A 22,527-nucleotide genomic window follows, 5' to 3' on the forward strand; every position below is an offset into this window, starting at 1 on the left:
TCCGCCCGCTCCGCGCGGCGCCTTGCCGTCCTCTCCACCCAGTAGGCACGCTCGTCGGCGACGTCCTCCGGGTGGCGTCGGCGCCACTCCGCCATGGCTCGCTCGTCCTCCTCGGTGATGAGGAGGCGGCGGCAGCGCCGAGCGTGGTCGACACGGTCCATGTCGGTGATGAGACGCGGCGGAGGGGCGACGCGCTCGCGCGTGAAGACGTCCCGGAAGTTCATTTGCGACCGGGGCCTATCCAAGCGCTACGCCGCCGCGTCGTATGCGCGGGCCGCCTCGTACGCGCCCCGGAACGACCCGACGCCGAGCCGGACGTCGCCGGACCGGATCTCGGCGGAGTACCAGCCGTTGGGGCGCTCGCGGATGCCACGGTAGCCCGAAGAACCCCGGCGGCGCGGCGGCATGGTGGCGCGGTGGTGGCACGGAAAGCGGCGAAGCGGCGAGGTGGCGAAGCGGCCAGGTTGCGAGGGAAGGGCGCGTGGCTATGTCTGTGCGCGTGGCGAGCGCGGCATTTTATAAGTGCGCGCGAAGCGGCGCGCCAAATCTACCGCACCGCGTGCCGCTTTCTCCCGCGCGCGGTAAGTTCCCGCCACCGCTGGAACGCGCGGAACCAGCCGGCGCGCGCTAAAACCAAATTTTACCGCGCGGGCGCGCCTTTTACCGCACCTGAGAGCATCTCCAACAGGCGCCGAACGCGCCGCGCGCAAAAAACAGCTTTGCCGCGCACCCATCGCCTGGTTTGGCGCGGCGCGCAGCGCTGGCTCTAGCAGCCGCGCTAAGATGCAGCGCGCGTGCTGCTCCAACAGCGCGCAAAAAATGCAGCACGCACGCTCATTTTACAACATTTTCGGAAGCATAGATAATAAGATAAAAAACGATAAATTGCATAGATAAAAAACGATACAAAGGTATTTTACATCGGTGCAACTAGATAGATAGTTCGAAAGCATAGATAGATAGAACTACGGTGCAACTAGATAGAAACTACTCCAAGTCGCTATCATCACCATCATCATCCTCGTCGGTGTTGTCCGAGGTATCGAGCCACATGTCGTCCCAACGTTCATCGTCTGACGTGAAGATCGACCTCCCACCTGCTGCAACGATATCGCACTGCGCATTCGCCAATGCCTTCCGCCGACGCCGGTCCGCCCGCTCCGCGCGGCGCCTTGCCGTCCTCTCCGCCCAGTAGGCACGCTCGTCGGCGACGTCCTCCGGGTGGCGACGGCGCCACTCCGCCATGGCTCGCTCGTCCTCCTCGGCGATGAGGAGGCGGCGGCAGCGCCGAGCGTGGTCGGCACGGTCCATGTCGGTGATGAGACGCGGCGGAGGGGCGACGCGCTGCGCCTGCTCACGCGTGAAGACGTCCCGGAAGTTCATCTGCGACCGGGGCCTATCCAAGCACCACGCCGCCGCGTCGTACGTGCGGGCCGCCTCGTACGCGCTCCGGAACGACCCGAGGCCGAGCCGGACGACGCCGGACCGGATCTCGGCGGAGTACCAGCCGATGGGGCGCTCGCGGACGCCGCGGTAGCCCGAAGAACCCCGGCGGCATGGTGGTGCGGAAAGCGGCGAAGCGGCGAGGTTGCGAGGGGAGGGCGCGTGGCTGTGTCTGTGCGCATGGCGAACGCGAAGCGGCGCGCCAAATCTACCGCGCTGTGTGCCGCTTTCTCCCCCGCGCGCGCAAACGCTTCCCGCACGCGGTAAGTTGCCGCCACCGCTGGAGCACGCGGAATCAGTTGGCGCGCGCTAAAACCAAATTTTACCGCGCGGACGCGCCTTTTGCCGCACCTGTTGGAGATGCTCTAAATTCCTCCTGTTTGGTTTAGATGGGACTTATAGAGACTTTTTTAAGCCCTAAACCAATAAGTCTTTGGAAACAAACACCCTATCGGTGACATGATGAAACCGGTTTTCATCCGCTGCAGTTCCTTGAAACAACAGATTCAAGCTCAAGAGTTCAGGCCATCGCAGAAAGATGAGAACATAGTAAGGGTAAGGTAACGTATATCTGACTAACCTTGAAGTACCTCATCCGGCTTAAGCATGACCGCATCCAGAGATGAATGTGTGCTAGAGGGAGCTTGTTCAGGAGGATTGACATTCATCACATAGTTAAATGGAACTTGTTCAGCAAGATTGCCATTTTCTGGATTGGATTGACCTACTTGAAAAATGGCAAGTATGAGCATGGCGGAGTAACTGAAATCGCAAGGAATTCCACACAAAAACACAGAGGGGAACAAGAAGCAACAACTACCTTGGTAATAATTTGACTTAACTGTGTTCTGATCACCATGAACATACTCATTGTGGTGAGATGGTTCAGTGAGATGGTCAATCTTATCATGAAACCGGTTTTCGTTTGCTGTGGTTCCTTGAAACGACAGATTCATGCGCGAGAGTTGAGGCCATCGCAAAAAGATGAAAACATGGTCAGGGAAAGATAACAAGTATCTAACTAACTTTGAAGAGCCTCATCCGGCTCAAGAATGACTGCATCCAGAGAAGAATGTGTGCTAGAGGGACCTTGTTGAGGAAGATTGTCATTCATCACATAGTCAAACGGAACTTGTTGAGGAAGACTGACATTCATCCTATCATTTATGTCTGTGAGACAGCATCCCTTAGCATGCTTAACCATTTTTCCCCAGGAGTTGTTCACCTTCTTTATCAGAAGAACCTGCATGTCAAGAATTTGCAGCAATATTGAGCATTGCGGTAAAAATATTACAAGTATAGAAAGAGAGAAGTTCCAGACCAAGTATCTTTACCCTTACACGGAGGTCGTCTGCGTCCTTATTCAGAGCCTTCAAGAAGTCTTCCACTGTGTAGATTTTAGCATTTTTAAGCCTCCTGTGGTAAGTTCCATCGTTGGCTATTTCTTCCAGACGATACACTTCATCATTTGGTTTTGGAGGGTACCTCTTCTCATTTGCTGAAGCAAATAAAAGATTAAGAAACAAAAACACAGAACCTCTGACAGATCACAGTGTTCTATTGGTACCTTCATTTCTACGATCCAGCACCGTGACCGGCTTCATGACAGCTTCTTGGACTCAAACACCAGTCTTTTCGCTCATACAAACTCTTGCTCCCACGACGAACTTCCTACTGCGAGTCCTGGATGATCCTTCTTTGAAACGAATCCTGCTGAAGGAGGCCTCTCCATTGTTCAACCACACACTGCAATCACCCCCTAACACAAACCTGTGTCCATCCCGGCCTTGCACGATCTGACTATTGAACTCCTCTCCGGTCCAGTTTCCCAGGCAGTCGTTGCAGAAGTCTCCATGGAGAACCAAGATCTCAATTTTCAGCTTTGAAAGCAGGCCTTCCTTGATCATGTTATCACCATTAAAGATGCCAATCCTGATAGCCGCATCGCTTTCAGATGTTATGTTCTTCTCTGTGTAAACTGGAGTCTTCAGGCCATCCAGGAAACACAGGCGAATGTTGGCGTTTGGTTCACTCAAAGTGGCACCCTCCTGATATGGTTCTGATCTGAAACAGAAACATGAATGGCATTGTGATAAACTCATGCGATATGTTGTTCGATTGACATTTTCTGAATTAACATTCACATACTACTTTGTTCCATTAAGGGAACATCAGATGGGTATTGTGAACTACATAAATGGCATCTTGACAATGGGAAAATATTAAATATTTCAGGATGAGGCTAAAAATGAATGAAGAAACAGTGGACCCGGCGCGACTACAGATCCCCCTACCTTGGGTGTTGATCAGCATGTCGGTCGGAATGCAAACAAGCCAATTTCTTCTGCAGTTTGTACACGACAAAACAACTGTGAGCAACAACAAATACCAGAAAAAAAGGACGACCATGTTAAGACATTATTTTAGAGTAATATGAATCTAACCACTTCATGCCTTATATCCTCCATCTGCTGCTGTAAACTTTGTCGTTGCCGATGGGATCGAGAGGAGCGAGATAGAGGAACGAGAGGATGAACGAGATAGTGATTTCTGTTCGCCGGGCGGACTCCCCAGCTTTTCCGTTGTATTCCTTAGATCGTTATTCAGTTTACAAAACAAACGAGCTAACTAAACCCGGCCAGCCTGCTACGATCCGGAATTGTCGTGCCATCCCACGACTTCCATCACGATAGCTTGCCACGCTGACCGGGAAGAACGAAACAGAAAGAAAAAACAACAGCGGGCGATCGTGCACACGACCCGGCCCTTTCCTACGCCTACGTGCATGCTGCATGGGTGCGTCACATCACCAGCCATGCAAGGCTTATTAAAAACAGAAAACGCCACCACGTCCCTGGAGCTTATCAGTCCAACATTTCTCCCCCTTAAGCTCCAGTCTCCTCGCCAATCACCCTGAGGCCCAGCCTCTGCCGCATCTCCACATGGTGCACGTGACCCAGGGCCTTCGTTAGCATGTCGGCGAGCTGATCTGAGGTTCTGACGTGGTCTAGCTCCAGCTGCCCTTCTTCCACGCACTCTCGAATGAAATGATATTTCACACCTATGTGCTTGGATCTGTCATGGTGAATGGGATTCTTCGCAAGTGCAATCGCTGACTTATTGTCCATCATAAGCTTGAACTTGACAGGTTCTTCTCCTCTCATCTCAGCAAGCAAACGACTCAGCCAAAGCCCCTGACAAGTGGCTGCAGCAGCTGCCACATATTCAGCTTCGCACGAACTGATTGCCACCACTTTTTGCTTCTGAGAAGTCCATGAGATGGGATTGCCTCCAAAGAAGAACACCTGCCCTGAAGTGCTCTTTCTGTCACCAACATCACCTGCGTGATCGCTGTCACTGTACCCCAACAGTCCATGTGTCCCTCCTCGTGCATAGCTGCAGCCATAGCTCAACGTACCTTGCACATATCGAAGGATTTGTTTGACTGCTGTCCAGTGTGTCACGGTTGGCTTCTCCATGAATCTGCTCACTATTCCTGCCGCGTAAGTGATGTCAGGCCTTGTGTGTGTCAAGTACCTCAAGCTTCCAATGACGCTGCGGTAGAGAGAAGAATCACATGGCTTGGAATCGTCTTGTTTTCTCAGCTTGAGTCTGCACTCCATTGGGGTGTGACATGCATTGCAACCAGTCATCCCGGCTGTCTCAAGTATCTTCTCTGCATAGCTGCGTTGGCACAAAGTGATTGCACTCTCTGCCTGAACCACTTCGATCCCCAAGTAGTAACTTAGGAGACCAAGGTCGCTCATTTTGAATAGCTGCTGCATTTGATTCTTGAACTCATGTATGTGATCTTTGTCAGTGCCTGTGATGATCAAGTCGTCAACATACACCCCAACTAGCAAATATGAGTGTGCATGCCCACGCCGATAAACCGCATGCTCAAGTGGGCTCCTGTTGAAGCCAAGTGTTCAGAGAGTTTCATCCAGCTTGGCATACCAGGCCCTTGGTGCCTGACGCAACCCGTACAGTGCCTTGCTCAGCTTCAACACCTCGCCCTCTCTGCCGTCGATGACATACCCCGGCGGCTGCGCGACGTAGGCCTCCTCCGCCAGATCGCCGTTGAGGAAGGCGGACTTTACGTCCATATGATGAACCTCCCATCTGGAGTGCGCGGCAAGAGCGAGGAAGAACCGCGCAGTCTCCATTCGCGCCACGGGCGCAAAAACCTCCTCAAAATCAACTCCCTCGCGCTGAGCATAACCCTTGGCAACCAACCTGGCCTTGTGCTTGAGGATTTTTCCACTGGGATCGCGCTTCACTTTATACACCCATTTGAGGCCGATCGGTTTGTGCCCGCGGGGAAGAGTGGCGAGTTGCCAGGTTGAGTTCTCCATGATTGCGTCCATCTCTGCATCCATGGCTTCCTTCCAGGCCGCACTATCCAAAGCTTCATTGATGTTGTCTGGCTCCTCTGCACTGAGGAGACAGTGTTCCATAGCCTCGCGAATAGCCTCCCCCTCTGTCTCATCAAGTATGCAGGAGATGCGCCGGTATCGGATGTTGCTACTGTCCACATCTCGGCGGTTCTCATCTTGACTCAGGGGAGTGGCCCAACGAATCTGGCGAGCCACATCCGGGGTGTGCGTACCTTCTGTTGGCGTCGCAGGTGTGCCCTGCGATGACGAGCTCGTGCCCGCGGACATCCCTTGCTCGGCCGACATTCCACGCGCGCTCTGCACCGGCGTGCCCGCGTCTGGAGTCGCCACCCCTGTGGTTGGTGTAGTAGGAGTGGCTCCCCCTTGCGGTGAAGCCAGCGGTGTAGCAGCGCCAGTGTCCAACTCGTGGACGCCGTGAGCCGTAGTGTACACCATGGTGAATGTGGCAGACATGGGCGTCGCTCTGGGCGCGTCCGGTGCGCTCCAGTCCCATGGCCGTCCTTCCTCGAAGACGATGTCGCGTGTCACCTGCACCTTCTTGGTTACGGGGTTGTACGCACGGTAGGCCTTTGAGCCCTCCTCGTACCCAACAAAGATCATGGGCGTCGAGCGGTCAGACAACTTAGAGATGCCCGACCCTATCCTTTTCACATGCACCATGCACCCAAACGTGCGCAGGTGCTGCACGTGGGGCTTACGGCCGTGCCACGCCTCATATGGGGTGACACCCTCCAGACTCCTTGTTGGCACGCGGTTCAGCAAGTACACCGCTGTCTTCACTGCTTCAGCCCAGAAAAACGCTAGAACACCCATGCTTTTGAGCATGCACCTCGCCATCTCCACGACCGTCTGATTGCGTCGTTCGATGACACTATTTTGCTGAGGTGAATAAGGTGCTGTGGTGTGGTGCTTGACCCCCTGCTGCTCACAATAGGCCTTGAACTCGATGGAGTTAAACTCACCTCCACGGTCCGAGCGGAAGGCTCGAAGTTTGCACCTGCCCTCCGCCTCGGCCATGACCTGGACTTTCTTGAAGCGTTCATACGCCTCGTCCTTTGACCTCAGCAGCCCAAGCCACATGTAGCGACTGTAGTCATCAACAATAACAGGAAGTATCTGCTGCCGCCTGGTGTCGTTGGAGTGATAGGCCCGCACAGATCAGTGTGCACGAGCTCCAGAGCACGCTCTGCACGGTATGCCGCGGTCTGCGGAACGGGGCGCGATGTTGTTTCCCGAGGGCGCACCCGTCGCAGTACTGCTCGACTCGGTCGATGACTGGCATTTCCCGCACGAGCTGCTTGGTAGACATGGTCCGGAATGCGCGAAAGTGCAGGTGTCCCATGCGCGCGCGCCAACGCCACGACGCATCATCGCCTTGCGCCATGAGGCATGCAGGGCTGTTAATGGTGAGCATGCCAGTGTAGAGCCAGCTGCCCGACCGCATGATGCGCGCTAGCATGCGCCTTGACGGATCCTTGATGGCCATGACTCCGTCTTGTATGCTAATGATGCAGCCAGCTTCATCCAACTGTCCCACCGAAATGATGTTGCTGCGCAAAGTGGGGATGAAGTAGACACCGGTGAGCGCGCGCTGGTTCCCGCTCTTGCAGCGAAAGATGACGGACCCGCGCCCCTTGATGGACACCAGCGAGCCATCGCCAAACTTCACCGTCCCGTGCACGGACTCGTCCAGGGACGCGAACGCCCGCCGATCACCGGTCATATGGCTGCTAGCTCCAGTGTCGAAGAACCAAACATCATCAGGAGATGACACAGGGACCACCTTTTCTTCATTGAGATACACCTCTTGAGGCACGCCGACAGTGGATGTGTTGACATCGGTAACCATGGCCATGAGCAGGCCCTGCTCTGTCTCGTCGCCTCCTTGCGCCAAGTTGGCTTGCTCCTGCTGCCCTTTCCTTTCCTGTTCGCGGAGCCATGTCCTGCACTCCTTCCAATGTCCAGGGATGCCGCAATGGTGACATTTCCCCTTTTTCTTCTTGACGCCCGATCCGCCAGATCCGCCTGCACCCTGATTCCATGCCGCAGCCTTACCGCCGCCAGCACCTTTGGGTTTAGCAGGCGACTTGTTCTTGCCGCCACCCGCACCGGACGACAGCCGCCGCCGCCGTGCTTCTCTCTGGCCAGCCACTCCTCGTGCGTGAGCATGAGACGCCAGGTGGCCTGCGTAGCGTCGTCGAGGTCATAGTGATCCTCGCATGCCGAAAAACGGCCGACGAGCTCCTCAATTGTCATGGCCTTCAGATCGAGAAGCGACTCGATCGCCATCGCCATTGGGCAATAACGGCGCGGCACTACACGAAGGAACTTGAGGACGGCCTTGTGCTCGGTGACGGGGTCGCCGAACAGCTCGAGATCAGCGACGAGGGCGGAGAGCCGCAGCCCGAAATCCTCGATGGACTCCCCGTCTTTGAACCGGAGATCCTCAAACTCTCGCCGGCGCACCTGCGCCTTGGCCTCGCGGGCGCGCTCGCTCCCCATCCTCATCGTCTTGATGGTCTCCCACGCCGTCTTTGCCGTGTCCTTCGCAGCCAGCACGCGCAGCATCTCCGGCGAGACGCCGGTGAGAATTATCTGCATCGCGCGCCGATCATCGTTCTCGTCGGCGCCATCTTCGATCACCGCCGTCCAGACGCGGGCGACTTGCATTTTGACCTGCATTAGAAGCGCCTACTCCTGGTAATTGGTGCGGGTGAGCATCATCGACGCCCCCGACTCCTCGCGCACGACGCGCTTCACCACGCGGAACTCGCCGCTGCCGCTGCCGTTGAGGCGCGCAACCGGCGCCTTGGATGAAGGCGTCTGCGATGGCGATCTGGCGCCGCCCTTGCTCTTCCTGTACGATTCGTCCCCCGACATAAGCGCCGCCGTGGATCAGACATCGCCGGCCACCGGAGCAGGATCAAACACCAGGCTCTGATGCCAATTGTCGTTGCCGATGGGATCGAGAGGAGCGAGATAGAGGAACGAGAGGATGAACGAGATAGTGGTTTCTGTTCGCCGGGCGGACTCCCCACTCCCCAGCTTTTCCGTTGTATTCCTTAGATCGTTATTCAGTTTACAAAACAAACGAGCTAACTAAACCCGGCCAGCCTGCTACGATCCGAAATTGTCGTGCCATCCCACGAGTTCCATCACGATAGCTTGCCACGCTGACCGGGAAGAACGAAACAGAAAGAAAAAACAACAGCGGGCAATCGTGCACACGACCCGGCCCTTTCCTACGCCTACATGCATGCTACATGGGTGCGTCACATCACCAGCCATGCAAGGCTTATTAAAAACAGAAAACGCCACCACGTCCCTGGAGCTTATCAGTCCAACAAACTTTCCAATTTGCTATGACCAAAGAGCATAGAGACAAGGCAGAACCACAGGTAAGCATTTTATTTTTTTCCAAAATAATGAAACTTGCGAAGCTTGCATATTTTCATTAAGAGAAGCACAAAAAGTGGATGGTTCATGGAACTCATGAATACATCAATCACCACATAAAAGAGGATATAAGTACTTGTAATTACACCCTGTGAATTTGTTATGACCGGGCAGACTTATGCCCGTAGAAGGCCCACCGGGCAAGTTTAGATTAGGGGCTTGACCCACAAGTTATCTTATTTTCAGCATTGTGGTTATATATACTAGCTGTAAGACTATTTTGAGATTAAGCAATAAGACATATTCTATTGCCCCTCTCCCTGAAGGAGCCGGAACCCTAACCCTAGCCGCACCACCTCCCTCTCGCCGCCGTCTTCCTCTTCCGATCAGGACAACACCCACGCGCCGGCCATGTCGCCCTCGCCTCCATCTTCCCCCTGCCTGCCCCTACAACCTAAGGAGCAGGTCCGGTAGGACCCTGGGTTCTACCAATTTGGTATCCAGAGACTCGGGTTCGATCATGTCTTCTTCAACGCCCTCGTCGCCGATGACCACCGCCCCGATGTCCACCGCCCCGATGACCACCGCCGGGGCCCCCACGCTATCGGGCCCGGTCACCACCGTGGGCTTCTCACCGCCGCCGGCCCCCATCACTTCCGCGTCGCCGACGAACGCCGTTTTCAAGCCCGAACAGGTAACCAATACCTTGCGGGATCTCGTGACGGCCATCCAGGGACTCCATCTGAACCAGTACCACCAGTACATGGCCGGGCTGTACGCACCTCCGCCGGCTGCGCCGATTGCCGCATACGGCCACCCCACGCTGCCGTGGCCGTCCCAGGGCGCGCCGGCCTACAGCGGGTAGCTGCTGCTGCCGTTCCAGGCAGGGCCCCCCGTGCTGCCGTGGCCGGCCCAGGGCGTGCCGGCCTGCACCGGGCTACCGCTGCTGCCGTTCCAGGCGGGGCACCCCGGCGGGACCACTGCGGCCGCGGCTCCTCTGTGGAATCTGCCGTCGCCGCCAGCTGCGGCTCCCCTCTGGCACCCGCAGCCACCCTCCCCCGCGGCAACCGACGCACCCGCCCACCCTCCACAGCCGACGCTGCAACCACCAGCGCCACCCCTGCCCAGCTCGGGGGCGGCCTCGCCGGCCGGCCTTCCGATACATCAGGTCCGATTCCCGCCATCCTCGTCGCCACTACCAGCTTGGGCGGCTGGGTCTTCGCCATCGCCGGTCTACACCACGGCTCCGGAGCAGCCGACCCCTTTTCGGCAGTTCGGCGGGCCATCTGGCTCCGTGGGTCCCTACCCGGAGTACGCCAACCAGGCGCCACCCGCCTCGCTGCTCCGCACCTCCGAGTTAGCTCGACGCGGTGCTCCAACCCAGACACCGCCGCGGTTCGCCAAGATCGACTTCGCCACCTATGACAGCACGGAGGACCCCCTCAACTGGCTCAACCAATGCGACCAGTTCTTTCACGGGTAGCGCACCCTCACATGGGAGCGTACCTGGCTCGCCTCGTACCACCTCTGCGGCACGACATAGACCTGGTATTACGCCCTCGAGCAGGACAAGGGCGCCATGCCTCCTTGGGAGCGCTTCCGCGAGCTCTGCCTCCTTCGCTTTGGGCCTCCGGTGCGCGGGAGCCGACTGGCGGAGCTCGACCGCCTTCCCTTCACCTCCACGGTGCAGGACTTCACTGACCGTTTTCAGGCCCTGGCGTGCCATGCGTCGGGTGTGACGGCGCAGCAGCGGGCCGACCTCTTTGTCGGTGGCCTTCCGGATCACATCCGCGTGGACGTGGAGCTTCGCAGCCCTCAGGATCTCCAGACGGCCATGTATTACGTCCGCGCCTTCGAGGCTCGCGCCCAGGCCATGCAGCCGGCTGCCCCGGCTCGAGGAGGCCGATAGGCCACCCGACCACCCCCGGCGCCGGGACGGCCACCTTTGGCCGCTCCAGCGACTACTACACCAGCCACGACGCGACCCTTCCGTCATCTCTCACCGACGGAGCAGATGGAGCGGCGGCGCCAGGGCCTCTGCTTTAACTGTGATGAGCCCTATACGCCGAGTCATGTTTGCCCGCACCTCTTCTACTTGGAGATGGTCGACTTCATTGAGGAGGACGCCTTGGCCGACGGGGCCGACACACTGCCACCTCCAGCGACTGCTGAGGCTGCACCCGCAGCCGCCCCGGCGACGGCTCTCGTGGTCTCGCTCCACGCGCTCGCCGGCATCCGCGACGAGCGGACCATGCTCTTGCCGGTGATGATCCACGGCGAGCGCTTGGTGGCCTTGGTGGATACAAGCTCCACTCATAACTTCCTGCCCGAGGCAACCATGCGTCGCTTAACGCTTCAGCCGACGGGCGAGGAGCAACTTCGGGTCAAGGTGGCCAACGGCGATCGCCTCCGGTGTCATGGCCTCGCACGGGACGTACCCATCACCATCGGCGATGAACACTTCTCCATCACGTGTGCGGGCATTGATTTGGGCTATTTCGACTTCATCCTCGGCATCGACTTTCTGCAAATACTCGGTCCCATACTTTGGGACTTTGACGCTCTGACGATGACCTTCTGGCGGCTCGGCCGCCGCATCCGGTGGGACGGCGTTGGGGGCGCTGTACCGGCGACGCCACCGCTTCAGCTGGCCGCGGCTACCTCCGAGGCCGATCACCCACTATTGGATCACCTTCTGCAGCAACACAGCGACCTCTTCACCGATCCGCAGGGCCTTCCGCCAGCTCGGGTTTATGATCACCGTATCCATCTCCTGCCGGGCTCTGCACCGGTGGCAGTGCGTCCTTACCGTTACCCGCAGCTGCAGAAGGACGAGTTGGAGCGGCAACGTGCACTCATGCTCGCCGCGGGCATCATTCGGAACACCGCGTCGCCGTTTACCGCGCCGGTTCTCCTCGTCTGCAAATCGGACGACACGTGGCGCTTCTGCATCGACTACCGCGCCCTTAAGGCTCTCACGCTCAATGACAAGTTCCCTATTCCGGTGGTTGATGAGCTCCTGCATGAGCTACATGGGGCGCGCTTCTTCACCAAGCTCGATCTCCGGTCAGGGTACCACCAGGTGCGCATGCATCCGGACGACATCGCCAAGACGGCATTTTGGACTCACCACGGCCACTTCGAGTTCTTGGTGATGCCCTTTGGCCTCGCCAACGCCCCGGCAACCTTCCAGGCTTTGATGAATGACGTCCTCCCGCCCTATTTACGTCGGTTTTGAAGGAAATATGCCCTAGGGGCAATAATAAAGTTATTATATATTTCCTTATATCATGATAAATGTTTATTATTCATGCTAGAATTGTATTAACCGGAAACATAATACATGTGTGAATACATAGACAAACAGAGTGTCACTAGTATGCCTCTACTTGACTAGCTCGTTGATTAAAGATGGTTATGTTTCCTAACCATAGACATGAGTTGTCATTTGATTAACGGGATCACATCATTAGGAGAATGATGTGATTGACTTGACCCATTCCATTAGCTTAGCACCTGATCATTTAGTATGTTGCTATTGCTTTCTTCATGACTTATACATGTTCCTATGACTATGAGATTATGCAACTCCCGTTTGCCGGAGGAACACTTTGTGTGCTACCAAACGTCACAACGTAACTGGGTGATTATAAAGGAGCTCTACAGGTGTCTCCAAAGGTACATGTTGGGTTGGCGTATTTCGAGATTAGGATTTGTCACTCCGATTGTCGGAGAGGTATCTCTGGGCCCTCTCGGTAATGCACATCACATAAGCCTTGCAAGCATTGCAACTAATGAGTTAGTTGCGAGATGATGTATTACGAAATGAGTAAAGAGACTTGCCGGTAACGAGATTGAACTAGGTATTGAGATACCGACGATCGAATCTCGGGCAAGTAACATACCGATGACAAAGGGAACAAAGTATGTTGTTATGCGGTCTGACCGATAAAGATCTTCGTAGAATATGTGGGAGCCAATATGAGCATCCAGGTTCCGCTATTGGTTATTGACCGGAGACATGTCTTGGTCATGTCTACATTGTTCTTGAACCCGTAGGGTCCGCACGCTTAACGTTACGCTGACAGTTTCATTATGAGTTTATATATTTTGATGTACCGAAGTTTGTTCGGAGTCCCGGATATGATCACGGACATGACGAGGAGTCTCGAAATGGTCGAGACATAAAGATTGATATATTGGACGGCTATATCCGGACACCGGAAGTGTTCCGGGTGATATCGAAGAAAACTGGAGTGCCGGAGGGTTACCGGAACCCCCCGGGAGAAGTAATGGGCCTTATGGGCCCTAGTGGAGAGAGAGAGGGGCGGCCAGGGTGGGCCGCGCGCCCCCTCCCCCTCTGGTCCGAATTGGACTAGGAGAGGGGGGGCGGCGCCCCCCTTTCCTTCTCCCTCTCCCCATTCCTTTCCCCCTCCTAGTAGGAGTAGGAAAGAGGGGAGTCCTACTCCTACTAGGAGGAGGACTCCTCCTCCTTGGTGCGCCCAAGGGCCGGCCGGCCTCCCCCCTTGCTCCTTTATATACAGGGGCAGGGGGCACCTCTAGACACACAAGTTGATCCTCATGATCGTTTTCTTAGCCGTGTGCGGTGCCCCCTTCCACCATACTCCTCGATAATATTGTAGCGGTGCTTAGGCGAAGCCCTGCGACGGTAGAACATCAAGATCGTCACCACACCGTCGTGCTGATGGAACTCTTCCCCGACACTTTGCTGGATCGGAGTCCGGGGATCGTCATCAAGCTGAACGTGTGCTAAAACTCAGAGGTGCCGTAGTTTCGGTGCTTGATCGATCTGGCCGTGAAGACGAACGACTACATCAACCGCGTTGTCATAACGCTTCCGCTATCGGTCTACGAGGGTACGTAGATAATAATCTCCCCTCTCGTTGCTATGCATCACCATGATCTTGCGTGTGCGTAGGAATTTTTTTGAAATTACTACGTTACCCAACAGGTTTGTGCTCGTTTTCTTTGATGATATTCTTATCTACAGCGCCTCCTAGGCGGAGCACCTCCAGCACATCACCATCGTCTTCAACGAGCTCCGGGCGCACCATCTTCATCTTAAGCGCTCGAAGTGCTCGTTAGGGACGCCTTCAGTCGCCTACCTTGGCCACGTCATCTCGACCGACGGGGTTGCAATGGATGCAGACAAGGTGGCGGCCGTCGCAGCCTGGCCGACACTGCACTCACCATGGGCTCTTCATGGTTTTCTCGACCTCGCAGGATACTACCGGAAGTTTATTCAGGAGTTTGGCCTCATCGCATCGCCACTCACGCGTTTGCTGCGCCGCGACGCTTTTGCATGGGACGACGAGGCGGAGGCGGCATTCGAGGCCCTCAAGGGGGCCCTCACGACGGGCCCCGTTCTTCAGATGCCGGACTTTGACCGCCCATTCGTGGTGGACTGTGACGCCTCGGGTGCGGGGTTCGGCGCCGTGCTTCATCAGGGCGAGGGCCATCTCGCCTTTTTCAGCAGGCCTTTCACTCCGCGCCATCTTAAGCTCGCGGCATACGAGTGGGAGCTCATTGGCTTGGTACAGGCGGTGCGCCATTGGTGGCCCTATCTGTGGGGACGTTCTTCTGGATTCGCACGGACCTCTACAGTCTCAAGTTCTTACCGGACCAGAGGCTCTCGATCGTGCCGCGGCATCAGTGGATCAGCAAGCTCTTCGGCTTCGACTTCTCCGTCGAGTATCGCCCGGGTCGTCTTAATACCGTGGCCGACGCCTTGTCTCGCCGCGACGCCGACCTCGACTCCACCATCGACGACTCCACGGGGGGCAGTGATGTGCATCTGCTCTGCGCCGACCTTCAGCCTCTTCGTCAACATTCGCCGAGCCACGGCGACCGCGGCCGATGCCCTTCTTCTCCAGCAGCAGCTGGCGGCGAGCAAGCTGGAGGAGCCTTGGCGCTTCACCGACGGTCTGCTCCTCCATGGGCGTCGGGTCTTCGTGCCGGCGCATGATGATCTCCGTCACCAGGTGTTGCTGCTGGCCCACTCGGCGGGCCATGAGGGTGTGCAGAAAACTCTCCATTGTCTCCGCGCCGACTTCTACATCCCTGGGATCGGGCCCTGATCCGTGACTGGGTTCGGTCTTGTGTGACATGCCAGCGCAACAAGACGGAGACGCTACGGCTGGCTGGTCTGCTCCAGCCTTTGAAGGTTCCGTCTCAGGTCTGGACGGATATCTCCATGGACTTCATTGAGGGCCTCCCCAAGGTGGGCGGCAAGTCGATCATTCTCACGGTGGTCGGCCGCTTATCCAAGTATGCTCATTTCATTACGCTCGGTCATCCCTACACTGCTGCCTCCGTGGCCCATGCCTTCTTCGACGGTATCGTTCGTCTGCACGGGTTTCCTTCTTCGATTGTCAGCGATCGGGACCCAGTGTTCACCGGACATGTCTGGCGCGATATCTTCCGTCTGGCGGGCGTCAAGCTCCGCATGAGAACAACATTCCATCCTTAGACAAACGGTTAGTCCGAGGTTGTCAACAAGGTGATTGCCATGTATTTGCGTTGTGTCACAGGTGATCGTCCTCGCGCTTGGGTGGATTGGCTCTCCTGGGCGGAGTACTGCTACAACACCTCCTACCACTCCGCCCTGTGCGCCACTCCTTTTGAGGTGGTCTATGGCCGACCGCCACCGCCCATCATGCCGGTGGATCCGTCGACGGCTCGGACGGAGGTGGCCGGTGAGCTTCTGCGGCGCCGTGACAACATGTTGGCCGAAGTTCGCCAACGCCTCCTTCAGGCCCAACAGTTGGCCAAACACTACTACAACGACCACCATCGCGAGGCGGAGTACGCGGTGGGCGATTGGGTGTGGTTGCGTCTTCTTCACCGCTCTACGCAGTCATTAGACCCGCGCGCGAAGCGCAAGCTGGGCCCTCGTTACGCGGGGCCCTTTGCTGTCTTAGAGCGCATCGGGAAGGTGGCTTACCGTCTTCAGCTTCCTGCCGGAGCCCGCATCCACGACGTCTTCCATGTGGGGCTGTTGAAGCCTTACCGCGGGGAGCCACTTGCGGCCCCTCGCGCGCTCCCTCCAATCCTCGACGGGCGCATTCTTCCGGGACCGGAGAAGGTGTTGCAGGCCCAGCTCCGTCGCGGCGTGTGGTACGTGCTGATTCAGTGGACTGTAATTCCGGCAAAGGAGGCCACTTGGGAGCAGCGTGACGAGTTCCGCCAACACTATCCAGACTTTCAGCTTGAGGACGAGCTGTTTGCGTAGGCGGGGAGAGATGTTATGACGGGGCAGATTTATGCCCATAGGAGGCCCACCGGGCAAGTTTAGATTAGGGGCTTGGCCCACAAGTTATCGTATTTTTAGCATCGTGGTTATATATACTAGCTGTAAGACTATTTTTGAGATTAAGCAATAAGACATATTCTATTGCCCGGCTCCCTGAAGGAGCCGGAACCCTAACCCTGGCCGCACCACCTCCCTCTCGCCACCGTCTCCATCTCCCGATCAGGACGACGCCCACGTGCCGGCCACGTCGCCCTCGTCTTCATCTTCCCCCTGCCTGCCCCTACAACCTAAGGAGCAGGTCCGGTAGGACCCTGGGTTCTACCAGAATTACTACTACCCCTGTTCTTTCTTAGATTCTCTTTAATTTATTCAAATTGTCTCCAATACACAACCTTGATCATCAAAAAAATAATAGTTCGCATTGTAATTATTTATTTGCAAGTGCAATTATTTTTCTTTTATCATTAAATACAGTCACGAATATATCAATGATATCAGGAAATCTTGAAATGTAAATTCTGGGAAAAGGGGAGGAGTGCCCTACTGCCTTTGATGTACTCTCTCCGTTTCTAAATATAAGTCTTTTTAGGGATTTTAATACAAACTACATACGAATTTATATAGACATATTTTAGAGGGTAGATTCACTCATTCTGCTCCGTATTTAGTCCCTTATTGGAATATCTAAAAAAACTTATATTTAGGAACGGAGCGAGTATATTTGTTTCTAGCAAATATGCAAGCCACTTACCTACATGTGGATATAATATAGGCCCCTAAAGAGGTCGGGTGAGTGGTCACGACCCATGGGGTACATGAAACACTTGTGTGTGTTTTTGCAAAAGTTCCTATACACTACCTATTCTCGTGACCGTGTTCTGAGAAAAATGGAACTGATGTTTTTGACCCTGCAAATAAACACATTACTCGAAGATAATGAGAACAATCATTGTATTTTATGGAACAAAACTAGAATATCATTTTAGAACATGGAAAATATCCTTACCTCATGATAAGAGTCTGAACCTTGTGAAGTTTCTGAACCTATGGGAGTACATAAAGGTCAAATCAGGCACAACAGGAACAGAATAAGGGGGAGATAGCCAAATCACGTGGAACTGTGAATACACTGATAAAATGCAAGGAAATACATTATTTTTGTACAAAGATTATGGTATTTGTATAGGATGATCATGCAAAACTAAGAAGAAGAACTATACCTTAAAGGTGCGGAAAGTGTATATACAAAACACAATCAATATGTATTTTTTTGCGGGGTCACAATCAATATGTATTAGCAGTATCAAAACCTTATTTAGCCAAAAAAGAGAGTGCAGAATGTTTTATACACATTGTGAATCTTGTCCATTGATTATTATTATTATTATTTGTATATGTGCATCAACTATGAAATATTCTTTCTCTCACTCTGAACTTATCACCCATCTATCTACTCTGCTTACACCCTCTCCATGTATGTAACTGAAGCCTCAAATACTTTTTAACCAAACAACCAATTCACGACCTGTCTGAACTTTTGTGACAGTGATGACGATATCTTCAGAACAAGACCAATATTGGATTTTATTTAACATTTTTTGGATTTTAAATATATGCTTCCGTTAAATAATAAACTATAATAGTGTGTTTAACTTGTTGCATGGGGATTGCATGACAGTTTCATGGAATTTTTATATAATTTTTAAAACATGATAGAACATCTCGTATACATGCAGCGATTTCACAAAAAATGCATGGTAATTTCAGCAAGCTTCACAAAAGTTTCGGAAGTTCAATATCAATTGAAACATAACCAAACATCCAATGTGCGCACAACCTATTTTGCAAAACCTTCACACAAATGTCCATACAAGCCCCAGCAAGTTTCAAAATATTTGAAGGCCTCCAATTTAAATAGATGGATGGTCGACCTGATCATTCTCCAGGCTGGGCCGGGCTTGACAAAGCTCGATCTAAACACCTCAAGCCTAGGCCCGGCCCAAAACACAAACGATGGTTCTTTATTTTCGGGAGCAACTAATCAAGCGGTACCTCTTGGAGGACTCCACTGGAGGTCACTTTCTTTGGCATGGTAGCACGCCAAGTGGTGCGCCCAGCCGCCGTCACGCGTCGCATACTGGATACATCCTCAGGATATTCTTTTTGCACGTGTTTTTGGAATTTTAGTTTTTTTTGGGTTTTCAGGTTTTCTTAGGTTTTGGTAGATTTTTTTACGGGAAGCAGTGCTTTTTAGCAAGAAGTACAACATATGTTTATGCGAGAAACATAGCTATGGATGCTTTCTGAAAAGGGGAAAACAGTCTATGCTCTCTAGAAAGCGAAAAGCACAGTTGTGCTTCCCGTAAAAAAAGTTTACAGCCTGTGTTTCCACGAAAAGCACAATTGTGCTTTTTGAAAATAAAAAAGCACAATATGCGCTTTCTGAAAATGGAAAAACACATCATAATTGTTATACCGACCCCGTCAATAACGCATATTGATAGGTAGCTGGTAAAATCTCAGTATTCCACACCAGGTGAATTACTGGTTGCAAATTTCATGCAAATAAAATTAAAATGAAAGTCATATTTGATCTGTGCTCACCATGCGTCCAATGTGCGACATACTTTCCGTCACCGTGATCTTTTCGCTCCTGCACACACAAATTGGCAGGGACAGTAGAATTAAGAATCTCGAAACAGAAGTTAAAAAAAAAATCTAGAAACAGAGCTGAAGGTGCAGACGAGAATCAAGAGCAGGTAGCCAGCCAATCGAAAAGAGCGAACGCACATACATTCGCACAAGAAAGAGCACGACGAACACTGTCTGCCGCAGCAGCCGCTTTCCCGGCGACGCCGGCACCGACCGCTCGCTCTCGCTGCCGCCGGCGCAGGCAGCTCCAGGGACCCCCACGCGCAGGCGCTTCGCCTCCGAGCCCCGGGCGCTGGCCAAGACCAGCTCCCTCTTCGGTGCCATGGCCTTTTCCTCCCAGTTTTTCCTTTTCTTTTTGAGGAATTTTCCTCTCAGTTTTCTCTCGTGCAGAAGAGCAAAGAAGAGAAGAGCTTCGTGGAAAAGGAGCAAGAATAAGGATTAGTGCGGGTGCTGCTCTTGCCTGCAGTGTCTGGTCCGATTATATATGCGAGAGTACGGCGACGACTGACGGAGGCAGTCGAGTCTGCCACTTCACTCGCCCGCGCCACGACGACCCAGCCGCGTGAGGCGGAAAGGGCAAGGAATCTGGTTTGGTTGATCGACACGTAGTCTTGGATTACACGGTACAAACGTACATGCCCACGTATATATATATACACATATACTTATCTCTATAAATATGTGCATGCACGTATACCTTACCCTTACCTTTACGAGCACCTCAAAAATACTAAACCGACCAACATCTAAAAATTGACAAAGTTATCATTGACACCTTTATAATCAACACGAAGGTCTTCTCTCACCGAACAAATATTTCTGAAAAATGTGAAAGAAATTCAGAAAAATGCGAGCACTAGTGATAACTTTGTCAATTTTTCAGAATTTCACAACTAAGACGACTTCAAAAAATAGAAAGCCCAAATCTTTTCTTAAAACATTTTGCAAATGCTAACGCGTACATATATGTGTATATGCCCATCTTTAGTGTTAATACCCATCTTTATGAATGTACACTTTCAAAAGTCTAAAAGAGTGCAAGCATCTATACTAAGTCTAAGATTTAAATCCAGTTCGATAGGTGTCATTTAGAAAAATCTAACCAACTATGCCACCCAGTTCGCAACACCAAGATAAAAATATAAAACCTACTCCCTCCGTCCCATAATGAAGTGTCAAAAAACGTCTTTCATTATGGGATGGAGGGAGTACATTTTTTGTAAGCCCACATTTTACTAAACTCAAATCTTTTTAGGTTTGCTTTATAACAAATGGCTTTGTAAATTTTAAGTAGACTTAATATTTCTTTCTGAAGTCTCAGTTGATTCACAAAAGTAAAACTTTAGTTAAGTAAAAGTACTTGCACACATTTTCTATTACACTGAAATTGAAATTTTCTAAATCAATGAGGACCTTACTAAGGGCCTCTTTGATTCACAAGATTCTAAAAATAGAAAAATAGAAAAGTACAGAATTGGAGTGTCATGTCCACTTAAATCCTATAAAAGCATCTCTAGCAGACCCGTAAAAGGGTCGAACCCGTATAATTTCGGCGAGTATACGGGTACGGCCTGTTTTTCTGGCCAGAAAAGACACCGTATCTTGGGCCCGGTCTGTAATTTTTTTACTGTGGCCCGAAAAAGTCCCACTCCACCGCTATATATGCGGTTTCACTCCGGTCAAGAGAGAGTCGGAGGAGCTCGGGCCGTGCGCCGTCAAGCTCAGGGCCGACGCGCCGCCGCCTCGAGGAGTAATCGGCCCCGAGGACTACCTCCCCCCGAGGCAGGAGGAGCACCTAGAGCGCGTCATCATGGAGCGCTCGGCGAGGGAGGAGGAGGAGGCCGCCGCGAGCTGGAGTACGAGCAGATCTTCCTCGAGATGGGCGTCGCGGCGTCGCAGGCACACACGTCCAAGGAGGCGGACCTGTGCGCCATGAAGGCCGAGCAGGCCAAGGTCTGGATCGACCTCGACTCCAACGAGGACTGAGCTCCTCCGGCTCCTCCGCCGTGTCATCGTCGCAACGAGCTCGTCGATTTTGGTAGCATAGGCTCGGGTATGCTGCATGGCCCATAGATTCCCCCCTAGTGGTACAATGTTGTATAATGATGAACTATGTATGATCAATGTAGTATGATGATGAACTATGTATGATCAATGTCGTTGCAAGTTTCTCCCGCGAATGCTTTTTTTAAAAAATTTACAGTTTCATATACGGGATCTGGTCTGTAGCGCACAAATCCGCCCCGCAAATCAGATCTGCAACAAACTGTAAACAAGTTTTGTGGGTCGGTATTATATGGAGTCTGCTAGAGATGCTCTAAGATTAGAAATGAGTGCTTGATGCCACAGAAAAAACAAAAGAATTGTAAAAAAAAGTTAGAGTGGATGTTAGATTTCTATGAAATGTGATACAAAAAATTACATAGGAATTCAATTCTATGAATCAAAGGACCAACCTAAGAAAAATTCTAAGAATTTCAATCCTTAAAAAATTCTATAGAATTTCTTTGAATCAAAGGCGATTTAGACATAGACAAGCCCTTATAAATGAACATCTATAATACATCAGCATATTCATGAAGATTTACTAATACCCCGCGTGGTTTTTCGTAATTATTTTACTTTGTAATTAGCAAAATGAGAGGAGAAGAGCGCGTGCAAATTTCAACACGGAAAGGGCGTTGTTTTCGTGGAAGATCACATGAGCTTAACACACCCAATAAAACTACAAAAGTGTTACCGTTGTTCTGGACACCGCATGATTAATCATTCTACTGGCTCCATCGTACCACTGGGTGAGTATGCGCGCGTAGGACCGACTGCCTGGGAAAGAACAAACCGTGTGGTTTTCTGACAACTCGAGGGTTTGTCTTCCAATCAGTTGAGAAGGTCTGTTTGTTTATTTTATTTATAAAAGTATCTGCAATAGATGATGTAGATGTATAAATAAATACTATCTTTGTTTAAAAATATATGATGTTTTAATAGTCTAATTTATAGCATACCAAAACGTCATACATTTTGGAACGGTAGTAACTTCTATAAAATCTCTGCTTCAACAGATGACATAGATGTATAAATTTTTACGTCACCTGCTTCAAGTGGTATAAAATACAACACTTGAAGCTGAAAATATACATTACCAACTATCGAAGATGTAAACTCAGATGTAAAACGGACTGCCGCGCGTTAATCACCAACCGCCATTTTTTCATCTCCTCACCCACCGCGTAATCACCTCCCCGTCTCTCGCTGCACAGCCACAACCGGCCTCCCATCCACCCCCTCCACCCGCCAGTTCCACCCCATTTCGCCCGCCCCGCCGCCCCAGCTTGCCTCAATCGAAGCTCGTCTGCCGCCTGATTC

At 52.6% G+C, this 22,527-nt stretch overlaps 1 protein-coding gene and 1 pseudogene across 1 annotated transcript; both read right to left on the minus strand.

The window, feature by feature from the left end:
* Positions 1-855: 855 nt before the first annotated feature.
* On the minus strand, positions 856-2,038 carry LOC125506847. Its single transcript, XM_048671552.1, has 2 exons — positions 2,034-2,038; positions 856-1,723 (listed from the first exon to the last, which is right to left on the minus strand). Exons 1-2 carry the CDS (start codon positions 2,036-2,038, stop codon positions 988-990), a joined length of 741 nt encoding a protein of 246 aa, XP_048527509.1. The 3' UTR covers positions 856-987.
* On the minus strand, positions 1,711-19,597 carry LOC125508147 (annotated as a pseudogene).
* Between the last annotated feature and the right edge of the window lie 2,930 nt (positions 19,598-22,527).

This window comes from Triticum urartu, chromosome 5 (assembly GCF_003073215.2).
Source record: "Triticum urartu cultivar G1812 chromosome 5, Tu2.1, whole genome shotgun sequence".
Classification (NCBI taxonomy): Eukaryota; Viridiplantae; Streptophyta; class Magnoliopsida; order Poales; family Poaceae; genus Triticum; species Triticum urartu.